At 43.6% G+C, this 25,271-nt stretch overlaps 1 protein-coding gene across 4 annotated transcripts in view; it reads left to right on the top strand.

Moving 5' to 3' along the window:
- The first annotated feature begins 7,156 nt into the window (after positions 1–7,156).
- GALM (galactose mutarotase) overlaps positions 7,157–25,271 on the top strand; it is a 52,421-nt gene continuing 34,306 nt past the window's right edge. For all 4 annotated transcript variants that reach the window (XR_015137197.1, XR_015137198.1, XM_086327384.1 and 1 more), the window contains exons 1-3: positions 7,157–7,396; positions 15,904–16,058; positions 20,380–20,586. Coding sequence is in view for 2 of the 4 variants with exons in the window: in XM_086327384.1 (XP_086183510.1) it covers positions 7,207–7,396; positions 15,904–16,058; positions 20,380–20,586 (552 nt within the window). In the remaining 2 variants the exon portion in view is untranslated. The remainder of the gene's footprint in view (positions 7,397–15,903; positions 16,059–20,379; positions 20,587–25,271) is intronic.

The following is a 25,271-nucleotide window of genomic DNA, read 5'->3' as shown; positions in this document are numbered from 1 at the left end:
TGAAAGTGAAGTTGCTCAGTCGTGTCCAACTCTTTGCAACCCCACGGACTGTAGCCTAACAGGCTCCTCCGTCCATGGGATTTTCCGAGTAAAGATCAATCACCAAAGTTTACAGAGCACTATAGGGTTTAATCCATATCTGACTATCAGTGTTTACCAGGGGCATTTTGATAGAGTGCTCTGGATTCAAATCCTAGCTGTACAATTTACCAACCTAAATGACTCTAGACTAATGTCTTGAATGCTGGGATATCTAGTGTGCTTTATAAAATTTTGCATTTGACATAAATGATATGGGCTTCCCTGGTAGCTCAGTGGTAATGAATTCACCTGCCAATGCAGTAAAAGCCAGTTCAATCCCTGGATCAGAAAGATCCTCTAGAGAAGGAAATGGCAACCTACTCGAGTGTTCTTGCCTGGGAAATCCCATGGATAGAGGAATCTGGCAGGCTACAATCTACGGGATTGCAAAGAGTCAGACATGATTTAGCAACTAAACAACAACAATAAGTGATGTATCTGTATCCTTCTGCCACTGATCTTTTTCTCCCTTAAGTATCATAATTATGAAATACATGCTTGAGGTCCTGCGGAGCCTGTTATGCTTCATTTCCTTTTATGCTATATTCCATTATGGAATATGGATCTACCACAATATTTTTATTCCTTTGTCAATTGACAGACCTTACGTTGTTTCCAAATTCTCATTCTTTTGGGGCTTCCCTGGTGGTATAGTGGTTAAGACTTTGCCTTTCAATGCAGTGGGTGCAGGTTCTATTCCTGCTAAGATCCCACATACCGAATGGCCAAAAAAAAAAAACACATAAAACAGAAGCAATATTGTAACAAATTCAATAAAGACTTTATAAATTGTCCACATTAAAAAAAAAATCTTTAAAAAAAACAACAAAAATAAATTTTCACTTTTTTAGCAAATTTTCACTTTTATGCATACTACGGCCATAAATATTTTTGTGCCTATATGCAAAAGATCATCTATGGTATATTACAAGGAATATAATTGTTGGGTTATGGACCATTGATGAGTTATATGCAATTTGATTTTACTAGATATTGATGAGTTGTCCTCAAGAGTGGTTATATGAATTGAGACTTTCACCAGCTTTGTATTGATATAAGAGATGTTTCTCATCCTTTCTGGCACTCAAACATTCACTCAGCAAATATTTTTTAGTTATCTGCTAATCTGTCCTAGGTACTGGGATTTCCTGCTCTCTTGGAGCTTCATTTTCTTGGCAGGAGACATAATAACAAATAAAAAATGAATATATAAAGGGTCCAGAAGTGATGAGTGTCTTGTTTCCAAGGTCTTTGGGTGCCAAGGACTAGTTCTTCTCCTTGGGCCCTTCTTTAACTACAGTAAGTGAATACAATGCCATCTTGAACCTACTTTCAGAAACTGATTTTTTAAAACTTGTAATTACCATAAAATTAGAAGATGACTAGTTTATATTGATGTAATGTTTTAGAGTTCAGTTGGTGCTTTGGAATCCATGTTATCAGTTAACCATAATACTAGCAGCATATAAGGAAGTGGCCAAATGCCCCTATCTCTGTAGTCAAGCTGCCCAGGATCAAATCTTGGTTTCCTGGCTTATAATCACATGATCTTGCACAAGTTACTTTATCTCTCTAAGCCTCAATTTCTGTTTGAGATGATAGTGTTGACTCATAGGGGTGCTTAATGTGGTGCTCAGTAAATTTTTAACACTTTATTTACTATGCTATGCTATGCTAAGTCACTTCAGTCGTGTCTGACTCTGTGTGATCCCATAGACGGCAGCCCACCAGGCTCCCCCATCCCTGGGATTCTCCAGGCAAGAACACTGGAGTGGGTTGCCATTTCCTTCTCCAATGCATGAAAGTGAAAAGTGAAAGCGAAGTCGCTCAGTCGTGTCTGACTCTTAGAGACCCCATGGACTGCAGCTTACCAGGCTCCTCCATCCATGGGATTTTCCAGGCAAGAGTACTGGAGTGGGGTGCCATTGCCTTCTCTGACTTTATTTACTAGTGATCGATTAATAATTGGATGGGTCAATCATGTGATATTCCCATTTTATAGATGAGAAAACTGAGGCCCAGAGTGGCTGAATAAACTGCCCAGACAGTAAGTGCTGGTGCCTCATGAACTCAGGTTTTCTGGCACCAGCATGATAAAGAATGCACCTGCAATGCGTGAGACCTGGGTTGGATCCCTGGGTTGGGAAGATCCCCTGGAAGAGGGCATGGCAACCCACTCCAGTATTCTTGCCTGGAGAATCCCCATGGACAGAGGAGCCTGGCAGGCTACATCCATGTGGTAGCAAAGAGTCAGACACGACTGAGTGACAAAGCATAGCATATATGTATGTATATCAGGTATTCATTCAATAGTTATTTATTGAGCAGCTAAAATTGCCTGTCATTGGGCTTGGAGGCAGGAAATTCTAAAATATTCCCACTATGGTGGATCATCTTTGGGCAGGCCTGATCACAGCTATCTGAGGCCAGTCTCAGGACTTTGTTTCATCTGGCATTGACTAAATTCATGAATTGAATTTTGAAGATTTTTACTTACGTTTTTATGGAGGATAGAGATGAACATCACCTGACTTTAGATTGTAAATATCTTGAAAGCAAGGGTCATATTTTACCTACCAATGTACAATCAGCACTTAGCACAGTGCCCGGTATATATTCATTGACTATTTGATAAATGAACATGTCATACAGCAAAGTTTAATCTATCTTCCTCAACAACTTACCAGTCTCCATAATACATTCCCCAGCAGCTATTTCAAAATCGTTGATGAAATGGAGAGGAATTGAACTGTGAAGAAGCCTACCTCTCTTGAGCTTGATGCCATTCTCCCAGGTATGTGTGGCTTCCAGATTCAAGTAGTTTTCATCTGAAACCAAATATAGTGTTGTTTGGGTTACAAATATATATATATAAGTCAAAAATTGAAAAAAATGTTGCTCAGTCGTGTCCAACTCTTTGCAACTCCATGGACTGTATGTAGCCTACCAGGTTCCTTTGTCCATGGGGTTTTCCAGGAAAGAATACTGGAGTGGGTTGCCATTTCCTTCTCCAGGAAATCTTCCTGACCCAGGGATCGAACTCACGTCTCCTGCAATGTAGGCAGATGCTTTACCATCTGATCTACCAGGGAAGTCCCAAAAAATTGACTCAGGGAGCTAATAGTTGAGTAAAAAGTAACAACAACAAAATGTATTCATGGAGAGATAAGGAATGATCGAAGATAGTACATACTGAGTGTCTGATGAAAAGAAATGATAATAAACATTATTGGAATTCTGAGCAAGGAGAAAGGAAATAGGAGGGTGGTAATGTATCAGTCTGACTGAAAAGCTATTCTAGGTCTCCTTATTGACAAACTGTGAGGTATTGTGAGTTGGTTTTATTACTACATCGCAGAGAGTTTACTATCATATTTTTTTTTTCTTATTGGCCATGCTGCCCAACTTGTGGGATCTTGGCTCCTTGCCAGGGATCGAACCCAGGCTGTGTGAATGAAAGTGCAGAATCTTAACCACTGGATCACCAGGACTTTGGGGAGTTTGCTCTGCGTAGCAGCCTGTCAACAGCTTAAGGTTTTGGAGCCTTGATCTTCATGGGCTTAGGGTCTGATGGGCCCACTTCAGACCACCACTTCTACACTTCTGTGTAGAAGGAGGAGGTGGGGCCCAGAGACCAAGATTCCTCATTCCTGACCTCCTAGCACTCAGCTTTGGGGACTAACCTCCATCTGTGAAGAAAAACAGACCTTATACTTGACCTATTCTCCCTATACCTCACTCTCTGGTGGAAAGAAAAGGTATTCTCTGTAACTCCTCTTTGACATAACTATCACAATTCTTACACTCTTTGTCTCATAACCAAACCCTTAGCCTCTACCCTCCAAGTAAAAATAAATATCCCCTAAAACTTGACAGTGCTTCACTCTCAAAATTACTACTTTGTTTTTAACTCAATCCAACATTTGGGACGGAGAAGGCAATGGCAGCCCACTCCAGTACTCTTGCCTGGAAAATCCCATGGACGGAGGAGCCTGGTAGGCTGCAGTCCATGAGGTCGCTGAGAGTCGGACACGACTGAGCGACTTCACTTTCACTTTTCACTTTCATGCATTGGAGAAGGAAATGGCAACCCACTCCAGTGTTCTTGCCTGGAGAATTCCAGGGACGGGGGAGCCTGGTGGGCTGCCGTCTATGGGGTCGCACAGAGTCGGACACGACTGATGCGACTTAGCAGCAGCAGCAGCATTTGGGATGGAGAATATTTCTTTAGATTTAAATGGCTTCCTCTTCTTTTTAAGTTCACAGATATTCCTATAAAGTATTACTGTAGGACTAGGAAAATAAGACACTTTGGTAAGAAAAAATCAAGATTTGTGCCTGACAGCTGACTTAGCACAAAGTGGGACACTATGTTAAACCGTTCAAACCTAAAGGAAAATTGAGGCTGTTAGAGAGGCATCATGGTATGTTTCATTTTCTACCAAGCCAAGTTACAAGACACCCACAGTGATACTTGGCTTTGGCCATCCAAATGCATTTGTTTATTTCTGTGACAACATGAGCTTGGCAGAACATTGAGAACCGGTGGCTGAGAAAAGAAAATTTGGTCTTCTTGCTCACAGAAGAGATTCTAAGTCATCCTTGCTAATACAGCATTGCCAAAAGGGCTTATGTATGAATCAGACAAAAATGTTAAGTGGGCTGATGAGGGTGGCAGAGTTTATGAGAATTTCTGATGGAGCAGCACTAAGAGTGCCTAGCCATTATTGTGTAAGTGCAGTACAGTCTATAATTTGACTTGTTTGGGTCTTTTTGTTATTATATGTTATGCTTCACTGAAGCTTGTTGCAAGTTCTCTTTTTCCCTTTTCTATCAGAACTCCCTTGATTCATGAATGAGAATTGAGGCTTTGTGACAAGAATGTTAAATATTCCTTCAAACTACACAGACATGACTGAGAGACAGTTTTGTTTTATTAGCACTTGATTCCCAGAGCGTGATCCCAATTCTCCCAATTCCCTAGACATAGGTGTATTTTGGCCTTCACCATAGTCTAGCTGGCCTCCTAGGCTGCTGCTGCTGCTGCTGCTAACTCGCTTCAGTCGTGTCCGACTCTGTGTGACCCCATAGATGGCAGTCCACGAGGCTCCCCGGTTCATGGGATTCTCCAGGCAAGAACACTGGAGTGGGTTGCCATTTCCTTCTCCAATGCATGAAAGTGAAAAGTGAAAGTGAAGTCTCTCAGTTGTGTCCGACTCTTCGCAACCCCGTGGACTGCAGCCTACCAGGCTCCTCCGTCCTTGGGATTTTCCAGGCAAGAGTACTGGAGTGGGTTGCCATTGCCTTCTCCGAACTCAGTAGTAAAGAATCTGCCTGCCAAGCAGGAGACCCAGTTTCGGGAAGATACCCGGGAGAAGGAAATGGCAACCCGCTCCAGTATTCTTGCCTGAAGAATCACATGGACAGAGGAGCCTGGCAGGTCCTGGCAGCTACAGTCCATGGGGCCACAAAGAGCTGGACATGATTAAACAACTGATCACACATTGTCTAGCTGGATCCCCTCTGAAGTATCTAGAAACCAAAACAAAATCAGTATCAAGCAAAGATGAGATGAGTATATAGACAGTCAAGTAAAACATGTTGTTAGGATTCCAGAATCCTTCCCCTTCCTAGGCCCAGTACTGTCTGGACAGATTTAGCAAAGAAATACCAGGCCCCTGTATTTTATCTGACAATCCTAATAAGGCGTTTCATATCTCTATTCTAGTCCTCTGACATCAGTGGGGGAAGAAAAACCAAAACCATCTGAGATTAGTCATCAAAACCTGGAGCAATATTTCTCAAGGTCTGGTTCCAGATAGACTGCATTAAAATACCATGAGGAATCTGTGAGAAAAGGAGATTCCTGAGTTTCACCCTAGACTCACAGAATCAGAAACTCCAGGTATGGGCCTGGGGATATGTATTTTTTTAAATCTCTATAGATAATTCTGAGGCACATCAAAGCCTAACAATTATCCATGACCTCTGTCTCTTTTCAAGCAGTATATACTTAAAACATTTTTCTGCTTACGGAAAGGAGATAATAAAAGTACTGCGTGTTCACTCACTCAATTGGGTCTGATTTTTTTCAACCCTATGGACTGTAGTCCACCAGGCTCCTCTGTCCATGGAATTTTCCAGGCAACAATACTGGAGTAGGTTGCCATTTCCTTTTCCAAGGCATCTTTCTGACCCAAGGAACCTGCCTCTCCTTCATTGGCAGGCGGATTCTTTACCACTGAGTCACCTGGGAAGCAATCAAAGTACAGTATCTGACATTTATTAGGACCTTAATAAATATTCATCCTTAATCCCTTTTTAAAGGAACTTTGGATTTTAGGAATAAGAGTGGGTATATACCCAAGGTCCTTTCCCAGTTCCCTGAGGAAAAGAAAGTCAGAGACTGCCTCTATATAAACTATGTCCTAATCTCTACATGGGACCCTGTGCAGGCTGCTACTCCAGGCTGGTAGTCTGGAGAGCCTCTCCGCAGTGGCTCCAGCAGAAACACCTCAGAGTTGTTTGTGTGGGACAAACAGAATGGATCCTCAGTCAGTGTCCAGAGAAACCTGCAGTTATTTACCCCTTTTCTAAATTAGCTTTGTACTTCTTTCCCACTGGGTCAAAGAGTTAAAAATCAAAATTTCCCCCAAGATCTCCTCCCTTCACTATTCCTAATTCTCATCTCTTCATTTTTCAGCGTCTTATCTGAAAGTCAGCCACCATTAACGGATGTCTTTGCTTGTTGAGAACCTCGTGCCGGAAAAACGGTAGAACACTGCAGATTCAGGATTTCGGTTTAGAAGGACTACAGGCCCCAAAATGCAATTTCACATTCCAAAAACTACCATTCCCAACATGCAGTGCAGTCAGGGTTCCAAAAGAAAAGAACTGACTGGAAGTTGCCAGCCTAGCTGGAAACTTTGCCTTCCCTCAGGCAGAGGAATGATTTAGAGAAGTCCCAGAGGATATTTTTTGCAGGAGTGGTCACTCCCTAAATCCAGGCAAGAAAGGGGAGGAGTGTGAGCCGCGTCCCGCCCCTTCTCCAGTAAATTTCTGCGGCTACAGGTTTAGCGGCGGGAGTTCGAAGGACTTGGAGCAGCTGCACACCCTGAGCTCAGGATGGTTTCGGTGACCAGAGCCGTGTTTGGAGACCTGCCCCTGGGAGCAGGGACAGTGGAGAAGTTCCAGCTGCAGTCAGACCAGCTGAGAGTGGACATCATCTCCTGGGGCTGCACCATCACAGCCCTGGAGGTCAAAGACAGGCAGGGCAGAGCCTCAGATGTGGTGCTCGGCTTTGACGAGTTGGAAGGTGGGTTGAATTCCGCCCCGGGCTGCCGACGGGCAGTGCCGCGCACACTGCCCCACACCAGCAGCCAGGGATGCGGGGACCGAGAGGAAGTACCGAGCTTGTGACCGCTTGGATCCGGCTGACTCAGTGTGTTGTGATCCAGTGTTTGGGAAAAGACAAAGTGAATAGAAACTGCGTAGAACTTAGCTTCCGGTTATACATTCAGGCTTTGCCCTAATTAAAAAGTCAGTTGAGGGAAAGATAAAACTTCAGCAACCCTGGAGCGATCTTTGAACTGCCTGATCTCAGAGGGCGGGAAAGGAGACCTACAGGCTGGAGGGGGTGTGGCTCCCAGCTCTTTCTCTTGCCATTTCTGAAGAAGGGGAAAAAAAATCAAAGACGTGCGTCTTCTACTTACTTTCTGCTTAATCAGGTTCTCTTTGAGGTCTGGTTGTTTCAGAAATGCTCAGTAAGGTAAGCTCAGCGGGTGCAGAAGCTTATCTGCTTTAACTATGTACTGAAAGAACATGGAAGACCAACTTACTGTCAAGAAATGAGTCTCCTTATAACTGGGATGGATTTTATTTTGCAGGAATCCATGACAGCTAAGAACGTGTATTAATTCATGCATTCAATCATTGTTGATTCAGTTATCTCATTCCAGGAGACAGGTCCCCGCCCTCATGCAGCCTGCAGTTTAGATGTGGAGATATACCTTAGTCAAATAATGGCATAAACAAATAATTAAAACTGCAATTTCACTGGGGCAAAGGAAAATGTACATAGTGCTTGCTGTCTCTTGGCACACTGAATAGCTAGAGAGAAAAAGAGATCAAAATAAAGTTAGCAAAGGGCAACTGCTTGAGAATTAATTCTCTGCTCGGTGGTAAACGTGTGGACAAAATCTGTTAGAGAGGAGGTTTGAGGTTTTCCTTTAGGTGTGTGTCTTTCTGTCTGTTTGCTTCTTTAGCAACATAGCCCAGGATAGGAGGTCAACAGAAAACAGAATTGGTTTTCCCTTAGCAGACTGAAATTGGCTCTTCATTTCCTTAACAAAAATGTTTTCTAAATATTCCTGAGGATTCTATTCCTTGCCCTCTGGTTGGTTGTCTTTAACTACCTTGGAGCCTCCACAGCTTGGCTTGGAGAAGGTGTAGGTAACATTCAGCAGAATTTCTTTGGTAATTTCAGCAAGCCTATTATAGGAGACTCTGGTAGGAAGGTACAGGGACTGGGATAATCAGCTCCACTTTCCCCTTACTCTCTACATCCCTTTCAGTTTCTGGATATTCCTATCTCCTGTCTTCAGAGTCAGAAGGCAAGAGAGTTGACAAGTGGCAAAAGAGAATGCTTTAGACTCACTTTTGCTGAGTCATCTCTCTGTTAGCATAACCATTTGCTCAGTGGAAACAGAATCACAGAGATTACTTAACTGGTGCAAAATTGCCCGTGAGTCCAAGGAGAATTGGATACACACACTCATTTCTTACTAGTTTTAATTATTTTTTTAATTAATAATATTTATTTGCTTGTTTTACTGGGTCCTAGTTGTGGCACTCAGGATCTTCGATCTCTGTTGCAGCATGCAAACTCTTAGTTGCGTCATGTGGGGTGTATTTCCCGACCAGGGATCAAACCTGGGCCCCCTGTATTGGGAGCGTGGCGTCTTAGCCACTGGACCACCAGGAAAGTTCCTAATTTTAGTTCTGATATAAGAGTCACATGGATCTTAAAACAAAAGGCATCTTTGCACAGTTCATACGAAAAGTGTGCCATGATGATGATGTGGCACCTGGGAAGCACCAGATTCTTAGTAGGCATAGTGATAGTGAAGTCGCTCAGTCGTGTCCAGCTCTTTGCGACCCCATGGACAGTAGCCAACCAAGCTCCTCCGTCCATGGGGTTTTCCAGGCAAGAATACTGGAGTGGGTTCCCATTTCCTTCTCCAGGGGATCTTCCCGACCCAGGGATTGAACCTGGGTCTCCCGCATTGTAGGCAGATGAATTTTGTGAGTGCAGTAATGTTGAATACGTTATCTCTGTGAGTCTGAGTTTTGTGGGAGTCTAGGTGAAAGAAATCCACCCCAGGACTCTTGCCTGGAAAATCCCGTGGGCGGAGGAGCCTGGTAGGCTGCAGTCCATGGGGTCACTAAGAGTTGGACACGACAGAGTGACTTCACTCTGACTTTTCACTTTCATGCATTGGAGAAGTAAATGGCAACCCACTCCAGTGTTCTTGCCTGGAGAATCCCAAGGATGGGGGAGCCTGGTGGGCTGCCATCTATGGGGTCGCACAGAGTTGCACACGACTGAAGCGACTTAGCAGCAGCAGCAGCAGGAGGTGAAATAAAGTATTATCCCCAAATGTTCTTAAAAGGGAGAAAAAAAATAGATCCCCTTGGATTACAGTGATCTAGCTTTTATTGACTGTATTGCCCCCCACCCCATGTTATTAACATATCTTGAGAAAGTTAAATGGCATTCTTTTGTCGGCATCCATGACTGGGGCCACAAAATGCCAGGTCGAATTAAAGCATCTAAGGTATATTCTGCTGCTGCTGCTGCTAAGTTGCTTTAGTTGTGTCCAACTCTCTGCGACCCCATAGACGGCAGCCCACCAGGCTCCCCCGTCCCTGGGATTCTCCAGGCAAGAACACTGGAGTGGGTTGCCATTTCCTTCTCCAATGCATGAAAGTGAAAAGTGAAAGTGAGGTTGCTCAGTCGTGTCCGACTCTTCGCAACCCCATGGACTGCAGCCTACCAGGCTCCTCCATCCATGGGATTTTCCAGGCAAGAGTACTGGAGTGGGGTGCCATTGCCTTCTCCGAAAGTATATTCTAGATACTGAGAATTCCCTGGTGGTCCAGTAGTTAGGACTCCGAGCTTCTGTTCCACTGGAAGGGGCACAGATTCCATCCCTGGTCGGGGAACTAAGATCCTGCAAGCTGTGTGGCACATCAAAAAAAATAGTGAAGTATTCCAGGTGCTAGATTGAGAGAGACATTTTCAACCTTATGCTATAATTTAGATAATTTAATGGTTTATTTAAAAAGGAAAGCAAGCTATTTTCAAAAGACAAAGAAGTGTTTAGAATATCAAGTAAGACATTCTGTTATGTTCAGCCATCTTCAGGGATGAACTTCATATATGTCATTACAGGAAGGTTTCTGATATGTTTAGCCATCTTCAGGGTTGAACTTCATATATGTCGTTATGAGAGTTCAGTTCAGTTCAGTCACTCAGTCTTGTCCAACTCTGCGGCCCCAGGGACTGCAGCACACCAGGCTTCCCTGTCCATCACCAACTCCCAGAACCTACTCAAACTCATGTCCATTGAGTCGGTGATGCCATCCAACCATCTCATCCTCTATCGTCCCCTTCTCTCGCCTTCAATCTTTCCCAGCATCAGAGTCTTTTCCAGTGAGTCGGTCTTCTCATCAGGTGGCCAAAGTATTGGAGTTTCAGTTCCAGCATCAGTCCTTCCAATGAATATTCAGGACTGATCTCCTTTAGGATGGACTGGTTGGATCTCCTTGTAGTCCAAGGGACTCTCAAGAGTCTTCCCCAATGCTGCAGTTCTAAAGCATTAATTCTTCGGCACTCAGCTTTCTTTATGGTCCAACTCTCACATCCATACATGACTACTGGAAAAACCATAGCTTTGACTAGATGGACCTTTGTTGGAAAAGTAATGTCTCTGCTTTTTTTTTTTCTGCTTTTTAATATGCTGTTTTGGTCATAGCTTTTCTTCCAAGGAGCAAGCGTCTTTTAATTTCATGGCTGCAGTCACCATCTGCAGTGATTTTGGAGCACCCCCGCCCACCACTGCCCCCGACAAATAAAAGTCTCTCACTGTTTCCATGAAGTGATGGGACCAAATGCCATGATCTTAGTTTTCTGAATCTTGAGTTTTAAGCCAACTTTTTCATTCTCCTCTTTCACTTTCATCAAGAGGCTCTTTAGTTCTTCTTCACTTTCTGCCATAAGGGTGGTGTCATCTGCATATCTGACATTATTGATATTTCTCCTGGTAATCTTGATTCCAGCCTGTGCTTCATCCAGCCTGGCATTTCGCATGATGTACTCTGCATATAAGTTAAATAAGCAGGGTGACAATGTACATCCTTGACGTACTCCTTTTCCTATTTGGAACCATTCTGTTGTTCCATGTCCAGTTCTAACTGTTGCTTCTTGATCTGCATACAGATTTCTAAGAGGGCAGGTCAGGTGGTCTGGTATTCCCATATCTCTAAGAATTTTCCAAAGTTTGTGGTGATCCACACAGTCAAAGGCTTTGGTGTAGTCAATAAAGCAAAAGTAGATGTTTTTCTGGAACTCTTCCTTTTTCGATGATCCAGCAGATGTTGGCAATTTGATCTCTGGTTCCTCTGCCTTTTCTCAATCCAGCTTGAACATTTGCAAGTTCACGGTTCATGTGTTGTTGAAGCCTGGCTTGGAGAATTTTGAGCATTACTTTGCTAGCATGTGAGATGAGTGCAATTGTGCGGTAGTTTGAGCATTCTTTGGCATTGCCTTTCTTTGGGATTGGAATGAAAACTGACCTTTTCCAGTCCTGTGGCCACTGCTGAGTTTTCCAAATTTGCTGGCATACTGAGTGCAGCACTTTCCCAGCATCATCTTTTGGGATTTGAAAGAGCTCAACTGGAATTCCATCACCTCCACTAACTTTTTTCATAGTGATGCTTTCTAAGGCCCACTTGACTTGACATTCCAGGATGTCTGGCTCTAGGTCAGTGATCACATCATCATAATTATCTGGGTCATGAAGATCTCTTTTGTACAGTTCTGTGTATTCTTGCCACCTCTTCTTAATATCTTCTGCTTCTGTTAGGTTCATACCATTCTGTCCTTTATTGATCCCATCTTTGCATGAAATATTCCCTTGGTATCTCTCATTTTCTTGAAGAGATCTCTAGTCTTTCCCATTCTTTTGTTTCCCCCTATTTCTTTGCACTGATCACTGAGGAAGGCTTTCTTATCTCTCCATGGTATTCTTTGGAACTTTGCTTTCAAATGCGTATATCTTTGCTTTTCTCCTTTGCTTTTGGCATCTCGTCTTTTCACAACTATTTGTAAGGCCTCCTCAGACAGCTATTTTGCTTTTTTGCATTTCTTTTTCTTGGGGACGATCTTGGTCCCTACTCCTGTGCAGTGTCACAAACCTCCGTCCATAGTTCATCAGGCACTCTAACAGATCTAATTCCTTAAATCTATTTCTCACTTCCACTGTATAATCATAAGGGATTTGATTTAGGTCATACCTGAATGGTCTAGTGGTTTTCCCTACTTTCTTCAATTTAAGTCTGAATTTGGCAATAAGCAGTTCATGATCTGAACACAGTCAGCTCCTGGTCTTGTTTTTGCTGATTGTATAGAGCTTCTCCATTTTGGGTGCAAAGAATATAATCAATCTGATTTCGGTGTTGGCCATCTGGTGATGTCCATGTGTAGAGTCTTCTCTTGTATTGTTTGAAGAAGGTGTTTCACCACTTCCAATTTGCCTTGATTCATGGACCTAACATTCCAGGTTCTTATGCAATATTGCTCTTTACAGCATCGGACCTTGCTTCCATCACCAGTCACATCCACAACTGGGTGTTGGTTTTGCTTTGGCTCCATGTCTTCATTCTTTCTGGAGTTATTTCTCCACTGATCTCCAGTAGCATGTTGGGCACCTACTGATCTGGGGAGTTCGTCTTTCACTGTTCTATGTTTTTGCCTTTTCATACTGTTCATGGGGTTCTCAAAGCAAGAATACTGAAGTGGTTTGCCATTCCCTTCTCCAGTGAACCACATTTTGTCAGAACGCTCCACTATGACCGATCCATCTTGGGGGACCCTGCGTGGCATGGCTTATAGTTTCATCGAGTTAGACAAGGCTGTGGTCCATGTCATTAGATTGGTTAGTTTTCTGTGACTGTGGTTTTCAGTCTGTCTGCCCTCTGATGGGGGAGCCTGGTGGGCTGCCGTCTATGGGGTCGCACAGAGTCGGACATGACTGAAGTGACTTAGCAGCAGCAGCCCTCTGATGGAGAAGGATAAGAGGCTTATGGAAGCTTCCTAATGGGAGAGACTGACTGAGGAAACTGGGTCTTGTTCTGATGGGCGGGGCCACGCTCAGTAAATCTTTAATCCAATTTTCCGTTGATGGGTGCAGCTGTGTTCCCTCCCTGCTGTTTTCCTGGGGCCAAACTACTTAAGTTACTGACTAGATTAAACCAGCATTCTTGGCTTGACCTAGAAACTACCCTTTTTCATGGAAAATAGTATTTTCTGCATTTCAAAAACAATCTTCTTAGCCCTATTCAGACTTTGGGGGACTGTCACTTTCTGTCATTTTGATTTATTTAAAAGCTTAGTAATAAGGACTTACGATGTGGTCCAGTGGTTAAGAATCCACCTTCCAATGCATGAGACTCCGGTTCCATACGTGGTCAGGGAGCTAAGATCCCACATGCCACGGGGCAACTAAGCCCGAGCACCTCAAGGAGAGGCTCTTGTGCCGCAACTAGAGAAAGCCTGTGTGCTCCAACAAAAAGCTGCCATGCCACAACGAAGACACAATGCAGCTGGGAAAAAAAAAAAAAAAAACAACTTAGTAACATAAGAAAATAATATAAAATCCATTTGTTCTGAAGAGTTTCTCAGAGACAGTTAGGAGCAGTCATTTCTGCTATCCTTACCATTTAATCCTTAAAAACTTTTCATCTAAACCAAGGGTTGAACAGTGCTTCTTACTGGTGGGCTTATTAATTGTTGCCAGAAAGTGGTCCCTTCTGAGAGAATTCTTGCAAGTCCATGATGCAGCTTACTGTTGAATTTATCCTTGTCTCCAATGCCAAGCATGTGGCTGGCAACGAGTAGGGGCTTGGTGTACACCAGTTGAATGAATCAAGGTAGGAGTCAAAAGGAGATGTAGCTAAATGATTTTTGAACAGAAGTCCTGCTTTTCACATTTTCGAGATCCTGGAAAGCAAATGAAATTTGTTCCACGTTATATGTCATCAGGGAAAGGGAAATTTAAACAACGTTGAGACCTATTAGAATGGCCAAAGTCCAGAACAGTGACAGCACCAGATGCTGGCAAGCACATGGAGCAACAGGAACTCTCATTCGTTGCTGGGAATACAAAATGGTATAGCTACTTTGGGAGATAGTTGGCAGTTTCTTGCAAGATTAAACATACTCTTATCATATGATCCAGCAGTCACATTCCTTGGTATTTACTTAAACATACTCTTATCATATGATCCAGCAGTCACATTCCTTGGTATTTTACTCAAGGGAGTTAAAAATATATCTCCATACAAAAACCTCCATATGAATATTTGTAGTAGTTTTATCCATAATTGCCCAAACTTGGAAGCAACCAAGATGCCCTTCAATAGGTGAATGGATAAGTAAACTGTGGTACATCCAGACAACAGAATATTATGCTGTGCTAGAAAAAATCAGTCCACAAAAATATATGGAGCAACCTTAAATGCATGTTTCTAAGTGAAAGAAACCCATTTGAAAAGCATATGCACATATATACTCAAATATTAAAGGGAATACGCAGATCTACATAGGAGGGAATGCCCTGGCATTCCAGTGGTTAGGACTGTGAGTTTCCACTGCAGGAGGCACTCAGTTGATCCTAGGTCAAGGAACTGGTGGGGCTTCCCTTGTAGCTCAGTTAGTAAAGAATCTGCCTGCAATGCAAGAGACCCGAGTTCAGTTCCTCGGTTGGGAAAAATCCCCTGGAGAAGGAAATGGCAACCCACTCCAGTATTCTTGCCTGGAGAATCCCATGGACAGAGGAGCTTGGCAGGCTACAGTTCATGGGGTCTCAAGAGTCGGACACAACTTAGTGACTAAACCACCACCACCACCACCAGGGAGCTGGGATCCTGCAAGCCATGTTACGTGGCCAAAACAACAAGCAAAAGAAATAAACAATATAGATATACATAAGAATATAAATGGTGCACTTTCTGGTGGTCCAGTGGTTAAGAATCTGCCTGCCAGTGAAGGGGACATAGGTTGAGTTCTTCATCTGGGAAGGTTCCACATGCTGTGGGACAACTAAATCAGAGCACCACAGCTGCTGAAGCCTGCATGCCCTAGAGCCCAGCACCCATGCTCCTCAGCAAGGGAGGCCACTGCCATGAGAAGCTTGTGCACAGCAACCAGAGAGTAGCTCATGTGCAGCAACAAAGACCCAGTGCAGCCAAAAAAAACCCAATATTAACAGTCAGTGGTTCTCTCTAGTGATAAGATCAGGATGATTTAAGTTTCTTCTTTGTGCTTTAGTTTTTTAAAATGTTTGTAAAGAATATGAATTACTTTTGGAAAGGGGAAGGGTGGTGTGTAAAGAACACCAATTTTCCCTGCTTCCATGCACATGTGGTATGCCCATGTTGTTAATACTTACAGCTGCCCTTAGAAGGAAGTGGTGGGCAGCAGTGTGAGCCTCATCTTTAGCTTGAAGGTTTTAAAATCGCTGTCATCCCATATCCTTGCAGGGTACCTCCAAAAGCAGCCCTACTTTGGAGCTGTGGTTGGCAGGGTGGCCAACCGAATTGCCAAAGGAACGTTCACGTTGGATGGGAAGGAGTATAAACTAGCCATTAACAACGGGCCCAACAGCCTGCATGGAGGAGTCAAAGGGTTTGACAAGGTGAGTTGAAGTCATTGCACAGTGTCCTCACCTGGCACACCTCACTAAGTCCCTTCAAGCATGCCTTTGCAAGGCACAGCCCTAGGCCCTAGAGTCAATGCATGGTAAGGTGATCCAGGAAAGAGGCTGCTCTCATGAAGGAGATTGCTGGCTGTGTTCCAGGACCCACCTTTCTCTAGCCCATCTGACTATAGTAGGCAGGGGAGCCCCTGAGTGAAAGGATGACAACCTTTGACTTAGGAAAGACAGGGAATGAACGCCTGTCTCACAGTTTTGGGATCAGAGAGTTGACTTTAGGCAGAACAGAAAAGTGGATTAAAGACAATATGTACCACTTCCTGCACAAAGCATTTGCATATATTACCTCCCACCCTTATTAGAACCCCATATTATCACCAGATGAGAAATCTGAGGCCCTGAAAGGCCACACAACTCCTAAGTTGGGCTGCCTGACCCAAAGCCCTCATTCCTATATATACTACAATTGCTGGTGTCTGCCACAGCCACCTGCGTACCCCCAACCCAACACCCCGCTAGTATTGGTCTATGAGCTCTTCCCCCCGACCTTGACAGGCAGGTATCATGCTGCCCCATCCAGGCTACCCTTCCAGTGAAGGGGCTCACACCTCAAAATGACGTCAGATTCTCTCCAGTTCCCCCTTTCCACGTTAACTTCCATCCTGTAAATGAACCCCTGGAAAACCAGGTTAGGAAAATAAACTGATCAGACAGCTTCTCCCTGAGGTGGGAATGCCTGGCTTCCTGTTCTTTCCTAGCTGTGTGGGAGTCTGCAGGTTAACCTCAGCGATTGTCTTACTAGTCTAATTTTAGAGAGGTAATTTTGGTAGTTAGCTTTCCTTTAAATTGTACCACCCAGGTTATTTCCTAGAGAAAAGCCAGAGAAGACAGGAACATTTATGGCATGTTAAGAATCACAATTTCTTCTTTTCTACCTCCTAATCGCCACGTATCCTGCCGAAGGAAGTTGGTCACCCTGTTCTATCAGCATCCTGTCTGTGGCTTAGAGCCAGACAGCCCCATTACTTCCCCTTTCCTCCATGATGAAACTCCTCATGCCAGAGATGGCTGAAGGCAGAGGATGGCTTCTGTCCTGGCAGTATTAGGGCAGAGGGTCTCTGGAATACGCCAGGTCCATGGGCAAACCCCAACCAGAGGAAGTTAGGTTCAGCTCTGTTTGGCCAGGAGTCTTCAGAGGAGCCTCAGCACCTTGTTCTAGCTTCTTCCTGCTGCCACAGAGGTGTTACTTACAGGGTACTCCGTGTAGGAACAAACACAGAAAGATAGTGAGTGTTTATATCCTTCTCTGCCGTGTGTTTACTGAGCCTCTTCTGTGAACCAGGGAGCATAATAGGATGGGGGTTCCTGATACTCCAGTATAGTGAGCATCATGTAGTAAGTTACAAGAATAACAGTTATAGGCAACGAGCCACATGGTATAGATGCCAGAGGTGTGCTACAGGAACTGGTATTAATGGCAGCTAGGGAGGTTGGAGTTGAACTGTTCTTCAAGAAAATATAGCATGTCATTTAATAAGTGGATATTTGAGAGAGTGGCTGTGCAACAGCCCGCAGAGGGTGGGGAAAGACTCGGAATATAATCATGAAGCCATTGAAATTTTAGGACATGAGGTTTTCATGGAGCAACATGAGCAGTATCACATGAACTTTGCTTTCAGTTGTGTTTGATCTCAACAATTACTGCATAATTGTCGGTTTGCGGGTAATTGTTTTCTTATTTATACCAACACATTTTTTTAAAGATGAAATTTGAATAACCTGACAGGATTAGAAATGGTGTAAGTAGGCCTAGAGAAACAAATTTGGAAGTTTTCAGGAAAATTTGGAAACTACTGAGTCAGGGAAATTCTCCTGTGAATAAGACTTTCCACTTTATCTGATGATATTGACTTACACGAAAATCTTTCCATCGTGTCCTTTCTCTAAAGGAGAAAAACAAGGTAGCAAGTTAAGACCATTTTATTTCAAATATTTTATTTATAAAATTTCCCATTTGGGGGATTCCTTTTTCTTTCAGTTCAGTTCAGTTCAGTTCAGTCGCTCAGTAGTATCTGACATTTTGCGACCCAATGGACTGCAGCACGCCAGGCTTCCCTGTCCATCACCAACTCCCGGAGCTTGCTCAAACTCATGTCCATTGAGTCTGTGATGCCATCCAAACATCTCATCCTCTGTTGTCCCCTTCTCCTGCCTTGAATCTTTCCCAGCATTAGAGTCTTTTCCAATGTGTCAGTTCTTCACATCAGGTGCCCAAAGTATTGGAGTTTCAATTTCAGCATCAGTCCTTCCAATAAATATTCAGGACTGATTTCCTTTAGGATTGACTTTAATTGACCTTTTTCTTTAATCACACATATACCGGGTTTTATATTTCAAGTGTCTCAAAAGTTCACCATTTCCAGGAGATAATTAGGGTGTAAAATTAATTTTTTACCGAGGTCACTGAATTTGTTTCAAATACCAGCTGCTTTCACTGTAGGTGAAGGCAGAGACCTCCCTTCCTACCGGGCTCCACTTCCTGGCAAATGTAGTGTCAGTGAGAGATGCAGGCCATGTCAGGAGTGGGTAGGCAGAGCCTGGGCGCATGGGCCACTCTTATGGCCCACACAGGTTGCTGTCTTCCAAGTCTATTTGGAATGACAGTGTTTGGTCTCAACTCCGCCGTTGAAAACGAAGATTGGAATAAAACATTCACTGAAAGTAAGGCTGTGGAATAGTGTAGACTCTCAGGCTGTTTGAATCCTAGCTCTGTCACTCATTACATGTATGACTTTAAACAAGATATTTTTCCCTTTAAGTAACTGCATTAAGTGTGAAAGGGTTCTACTCCATCCTATAGAATGTGGGAGGCAGAGTTAACACCTCCCACATTAAGGCCAAGTTAACACCACTGTACTCAGTTTGTTTATCTGTAAAATGTGGGTAATAATATTAGTTGTACCCATATGAAATTGCCAGTGGGGGAAAAAAAAAATTGCCAGTGCACAACTGTTTTGACCTACAAAAATGGTAATTTTAGTTGGTTCAGCCAAATCCTTTTCAAATGGTTTATGTAAAGCACCAGGTCAGTGGCTAATGAGCACCCAACAAATGAAGGTCTCATGTCAGCAAAGATTCCCTTTACTAGTGATCCCAGGGCTCCCCAAAGGGACTGGAGGTCTCTGGCTACCTCATCCTCTGATGGTGTATGATAAGGAGGCAGGCTCTAGGATTAGATCACTTGATTCAATTCCAGCATTTTACTAGCTGTGTGGCCTGGAACAAGCAGTTTATCCTTTCTGAGCCTCTGCTCTCTCATCTTTAAATGAGGATAATGGTACCCACTTTAAGTCAGTCCTGAGACAGAAAAGATTGTGTGACGTTTCTAGCAAGTCCCTGGGCTCATAATGGGCACTTGATAAGGCATAGAAGATTATGTACACATTTCAGGTGTATAACATCGTGGTTCACAAGTTTTAAAGATTATATTCCATTTAAAGTTATTATAGGGTCTTCCCTGATGGTTCAGTAGTAAAGAATCCGCCTGCCAATGCAGGAGACCCAGGTTCAATCCCTGGTGCTGAAATATCCCACATGCTGCAGAGCTACTAAGCCCATGTGCCACAGCTACTGAGCTTGTGCTCTAGAGCCTGGGAACCACAGCTACTGAAGCCCGCATGCCTAGAGCCCATGCTCTGCGGCAAGAGAAGCCACCACAGTGAGAAGCCTACACTGTGCAACTAGAGAGTAGCCCCTACTCGCTGCAACTATAGAAAAGCCCATGCAACAATGAAGACCCAGTGCAGCCAAAAAAAAATTAACCTCTTCTCTAAATAAATAAAGTTACTATAAGTGAAAGTGAAAGTCACTCAGTCATGTCCAACTCTTTGTGACCCCATGGACTATACAGTCCATGGAATTCTCCAGGCCAGAATACTGGAGTAGGGAGCCTTCCCTTTCTCCAGGGGATCTTCCCAATTCGGGGATCAAACCCAGGTCTCCCACATTGCAGGCGGATTCTTTACCAGCTGAGCCACAAGGGAAGCTATTGGCTATATTCCCCATGCTGTATAATATATCCTTGTAGTTTATTTATTTTATACATAGATGTTTGTATGTTTAATCCTCTATCCTTACAGAAACCCCATTGGTAACACTAGTTTTTTCTATCTGTGAGTCTGCTTCTGTTTTGTTATCCTCACTAGTTTTATTTTTAAGGTTCTAAGCTGTCCTTAAATATTGCAATGTGGCATTTAGCTCGGCACTAGAGTGACTAAATAGCTTTGAAAACACTTTCTTCCAGGTCCTCTGGACCCCTCGGGTGCTGTCAAATGGTGTCGAGTTCTCACGGGTCAGTCCAGACGGTGAGGAAGGCTACCCTGGAGAGTTAAAAGTCTGGGTGACGTACACGCTGGATGGCGGCGAGCTTGTGGTCAACTATCGAGCACAGGCCAGTCAGACCACCCCAGTCAATCTGACCAATCATTCTTACTTCAACCTGGCAGGCCAGGTAAGTGAACTTGCCTCTGCTTACCTGCTGTAGTGTAAAGTGTCAGTTGCCTCTTCTCTCTTGCAATGAGCTTTGTGGATTGACCTGGGGGTGGTGGGGCTGTGACTGAAGAGACTAACCCACTAGGGAATTACTCTGGAGATGGGGTCGCCCTTGGAGTGAGGAACAGCACCCAGCAAAGCATCTGACTCGTAGTAGCTGCTCAACAAATGGAAATTATAGGGAAGGGAGTACATTAAATAGCTTGGCTGCCCACATGCTCAGACAGGTAAAACTAGCTATTTCAAGAACTCCCTCTCATCTGGGACTTCCCAGGTGGTCCAGTGGCTAAGACTCTTGAACTCCCAAAGCAGGGGTCCCAGGTTCGATCCCTGGTCAGGGAATTAGATCCCACATGCCAAAACTAAGAGTTCACATGCTGCAACTAAGAGTTTGCATGCCACAACTGAAGATCCTCCAGGCTTAGCCAAATAAATAAATAAAAATATTAAAAAAAAAAAAATACTCCCTCTCCTCTAACTGTGACAAGGGCTTACATTTGCTTCCCCTATTCCACTCCTCCCCCTCCCCTAAAAATTACTTCTAAGTAAGGCATTTTCTATATTGGATCCTTGGAAATGTACTTAGCCCAGCCCCTTTTAGGAAATGCTGCCAGTATTGGGGTGCTCCCACTGTACAAACCACCTAAGAGTGGTGGGAAGACACTGAGAGCCCCTCTTAGGTAATTATCCTTCTAAACTACCTCATTCCCCCCTACTGGTAATATTTTAGCTTATTGAGGAAGTTATTACATGACACAGAATAAAAGACTTAGCTAAACTCTAGATTCCGTCTATGACTTTCTCTTCATCTGAGAAGCTCATCATTGTTCACTATACTTGAATCACTTTGGCATGATTTCCTACCACAAAATGATGTTCACAGCCAGCTAGTAATACCTTGCATTTTTATACTTTTTAGGAGTTTGCTGATGGTCCTGCTGATTTTTTTCTAGAATCTTTTCAAATAGCATGAGCTACTTTGTTCTTACATAATTTCCAAAGCTCTTCCTTTGAAAATAAGAAAGGTGGTTCTTCACTTGCTCATTCCTTATGTTGAAGAACCATCCTTCTTGAGATCTTAAAGACAGACCAAAAAAAAAAAAAGACAAACATGCACAAGCCATAAAAGACTCTGCAGTCATAAGCATAAAACCCCACTTTCAAAAATAAGTTCAGAAGGAAACTTCACAGAAATAACACAAAATATTAATGGTATTATGTGGGTGGCAGATCATGGTGATTTTTCACTATTTTCCACATTTTTTTAACCAAGGGGGTGGTCTAAAGGAATAGATTCAGAAATAGAGAAATTCGGTGTGAAGTATTACATCTGCCTGTGTGTTCCAATGAAGGACACAAAATGGTTGTGTAAGGTTCACTAAGGCTCTTTCTGTTTACCCGAGAGGAGGACCCTCCTGACCAGAATTTTCCTACAAGGACTTGGAGGGACAGGTATTTCTAAATTTTTTTTTTTCCAGAGGCTGGATTGTTTCCCAGATCACAGATCCCACACAGAAAAGTGGTCAGGGCGAACTCCCTTGTGTGTGCTGTCTTAGTAAGTACAGCTCAGATCCACAGCCAGTAGCTCCAGGGGTGGGGGCCACCAGCCTTTGGAGCAGACACGTAAGAGTTGCTGGGCAGTTAATCAGCCTGGGGTCAAGGGGTCTCTGAATTTTCAGAACATCTCTTGCCCCACCAGAAAAGCATTATTGTGTGTTTTAAACCCTCCCCAGGAAAAATAGCTCAAAACTTAATATTTAAAGTAATCAACTCATCATATATATTTTCTTTTTGTTTGTCTTTTAAATTTAATTAGCAAACTTTTGTCCTACTTGGGGGGGTCAAGCTTTGACTCATCACTTCTAAGTTTGAGTGTTGAAGGCCTAGAGACAGGAAAGCATGGTGTTTTTCAAAGAATGGAAAAGGTATGTAGGTTGTAGATTAGTTGAGGTTTTTTTTTTTTTCTTTTGGCTGTTCCTTTCTTATCTAATGCAAAAGTGGGTGAACTTTAAAAAAACAAAACAAAACTGAAACTTTGCCTTAAGAGCTATGAAAGCAGGCCTGGGGCAATTTGAGATGAAAAGCAATAGTTATGGTTCTGGTATGTCTGTGTAGGTATGTGATCAAGGACCCAAATTCTTCCGTCATTCCATTCTGCTTTTTCAGTGTTACGGTTTTTGTCTTCAGGCTTATCCCCTCATAATTACAAAATGGTTGCCACAGCTCCATGAGTCACCTTTTCATATAGTCACATCCAGAGATTTTAAAAAATGGACCTCCTCTTTTTTTTCCATCTCTAATGTTCCATTTTTAAGAAGAAGCAAAACTTTTTCCAGAAGCTCCTCAACAGACTTTGCTCACATTTTGTTGGCCAGAGTGTGTCCTATGCTCTGCTTAACCTAATCACCAGCGAGGGAATTAGACAGTTTGCTCTCTGGGGCCCAGGTCGGGGTCCTATCCCTGAATATATCCTCATATAGGATGAATCAACTAGTCAGTGTTCTGCCAGGGGGAAAGGAGGGTGTTTGCTAATAATGGAGTTGAGATGGCTTTGGGTAGGAACCAACAGTGTCTATTTTGCTAGAGGTGATTAGAGCTGAATTAAGGTGGTGGTCATGGCAATGCACATAAAGGTCTTTAATGCCCCATCCAAGCCATAGTCAGCTCTCAATGATTAACATTATTAATACAAATAGTAGCAACCAAAGTTAATGAAAGCAAACACTGAACTCAGAGATGGGCCTCAGTTCTGTTTGTGAATCAGCATTCCTTGCCAAGTTTTCATCAGCCTGGAAAAGAAAATAATCCAACAGTAATAATCCACGAGAGGAGACATTGCATTATTCCAAGTAAGAGAGCCATAAACTGAAAAGCATGCTTTCTTTACTGAAGGAATGTTACTGCTGTTTAGTGACTCAACAATTAAGAGAGTGGGTGCTTAGTCAGTGTTCCTTTCTTTCTCCTCCCAGACTTCTTCTTAACATCTTGGACTCAGTTTATTGGTTTGTGATTTTCATATGGAATCATTTTCTTCCTGCCCTAGTATTTAAAAAAAAAAAGAAATAAAGGAATAAAAAATTAAAAAAATAAAATAAAAATAAAGAACAAACATGGATGAATAATTTTTAATTAAAAAAAAAAAAAAAGTAAAAGGAAATTCCCAAGACACTCTATTCAGAATAGTAAAAAAAAACTTCTGAAGCAACCCAAAAGTCTGTTAACAGGAGAACAGATAAACAAGTGGTATATTCATACAGTGGAATACTACTCAACCTTGAGGTGAGCATCAGACAAATAATTCGAGCCAAAGAAAGAGTCCCAAATTCTCTTCCTCAGTCCCAGGCACCTCTTCGGTGCTCTCGGTAGCCTGAGGCATGAGATGATGCCACAGGGAGAGTCACATGGGAGAGAGACCCTTCTAGGCTGTAACAGCTGTAGGCAGCCATGCAGGCCACTGCCATCTTGGACCTGCCTTCCCAGGTCAGATCAGGGTCGAAAGATGTGGCTAAGAAGGTGTGGGCAGAGGCCTCTGCTCCAGCCTTGTCTCCCACCCACTCCTACCCCCGACCGCTGGGACAAGCCAAGTGGATCCTAGTTCCTCAGAAACAGAACCTCTTGGTAGTGTAAATAAACTGGTGTCTGTCATGTGTAGACATCAATTCTCATGGCCTCTAAAATCTTGGCCTTTCTCCTCAGGATGACTCCATTTGATTGTGCGGCTGAGGCCATCTCACCATAGAGTCTGTTTTCAGTTTGTACCCAGAGCGCACACCTCTCTCTGCCTACGTCTCAGGAAACTGCAGAGCCTTCAATTTACCTCAGCTCAGGGTTTCTCGGCCTCAACACTGTTGACATTTTGGGCCAGATAATTCCTCGTTGTGGGGGTGGGGAGGCTGTCCTGGGCGCGGTCGGCTGTTTGACAGAATCCATGGCCTCTTCCAAGAACTGCTTCCCCAGGAGCATGACTGTCCCTGGTCGTGACAATTGAACATGTCTCAGGACAGCTGTGGGGCAAAATCATCCCCATTTGGAAACTACCGGTGTAGTTTATTTTGAGCATTCACTCAGCAAAGCCCTCAGCTGCTTTCCATCCCACATCTTTTGCTGCTGCTGCTGCTGCTAGCTAAGTCGCTTCAGTCGTGTCCAACTCTTTGCAACCCCATAGACGGCAGCCCACCAGGCTCCCCCGTCCCTGGGCTTCTCCAGGCAAGAACACTGGAGTGGCTTGCAGTTTCCTTCTCCAATGCATGAAAGTGAAAAGTGAAAGTGAAGTCACTCAGTCGTGTCCGACTTCTAGTGACCCCATGGACTGCAGCCTACCAGGCTCCTCCGTCAATGGGATTTTCCAGGCAAGAGTACTGGAGTGGGATGCCATTGCCTTCTCCGACATCTTTTGCTGGGAAGCTCTAAAACACTGCTCTTAGGGCTTCCCTGGTGCTCAGTGGTCAAGAATCTGCCTGCCAGTGCGTCAGACACAGGTTAGATCCCTGATCCGGAAAGATCCCACATGGTGCAGAGGAACTGAGCCTGTGCACCACAGCTGTTGAGCTTGTACTTTAGAGCCTCGGAACCACAGTACTGAGCTTGTGGGCCACAACTACTGAAGCCCGTGCACCCTAGAGCCTGTACTCTGCAACAAGAGAA

The sequence above is a fragment of the Bos grunniens genome, chromosome 11 (genome assembly GCF_055505025.1).
Source record: "Bos grunniens cultivar Pamir isolate PY7600 chromosome 11, Bosgru_T2T1.0, whole genome shotgun sequence".
Lineage (NCBI taxonomy): Eukaryota > Metazoa > Chordata > Mammalia > Artiodactyla > Bovidae > Bos > Bos grunniens.
Note: the sequence above shows the minus strand (reverse complement) of the source record. Positions and strands in the feature narration are given on the sequence as shown.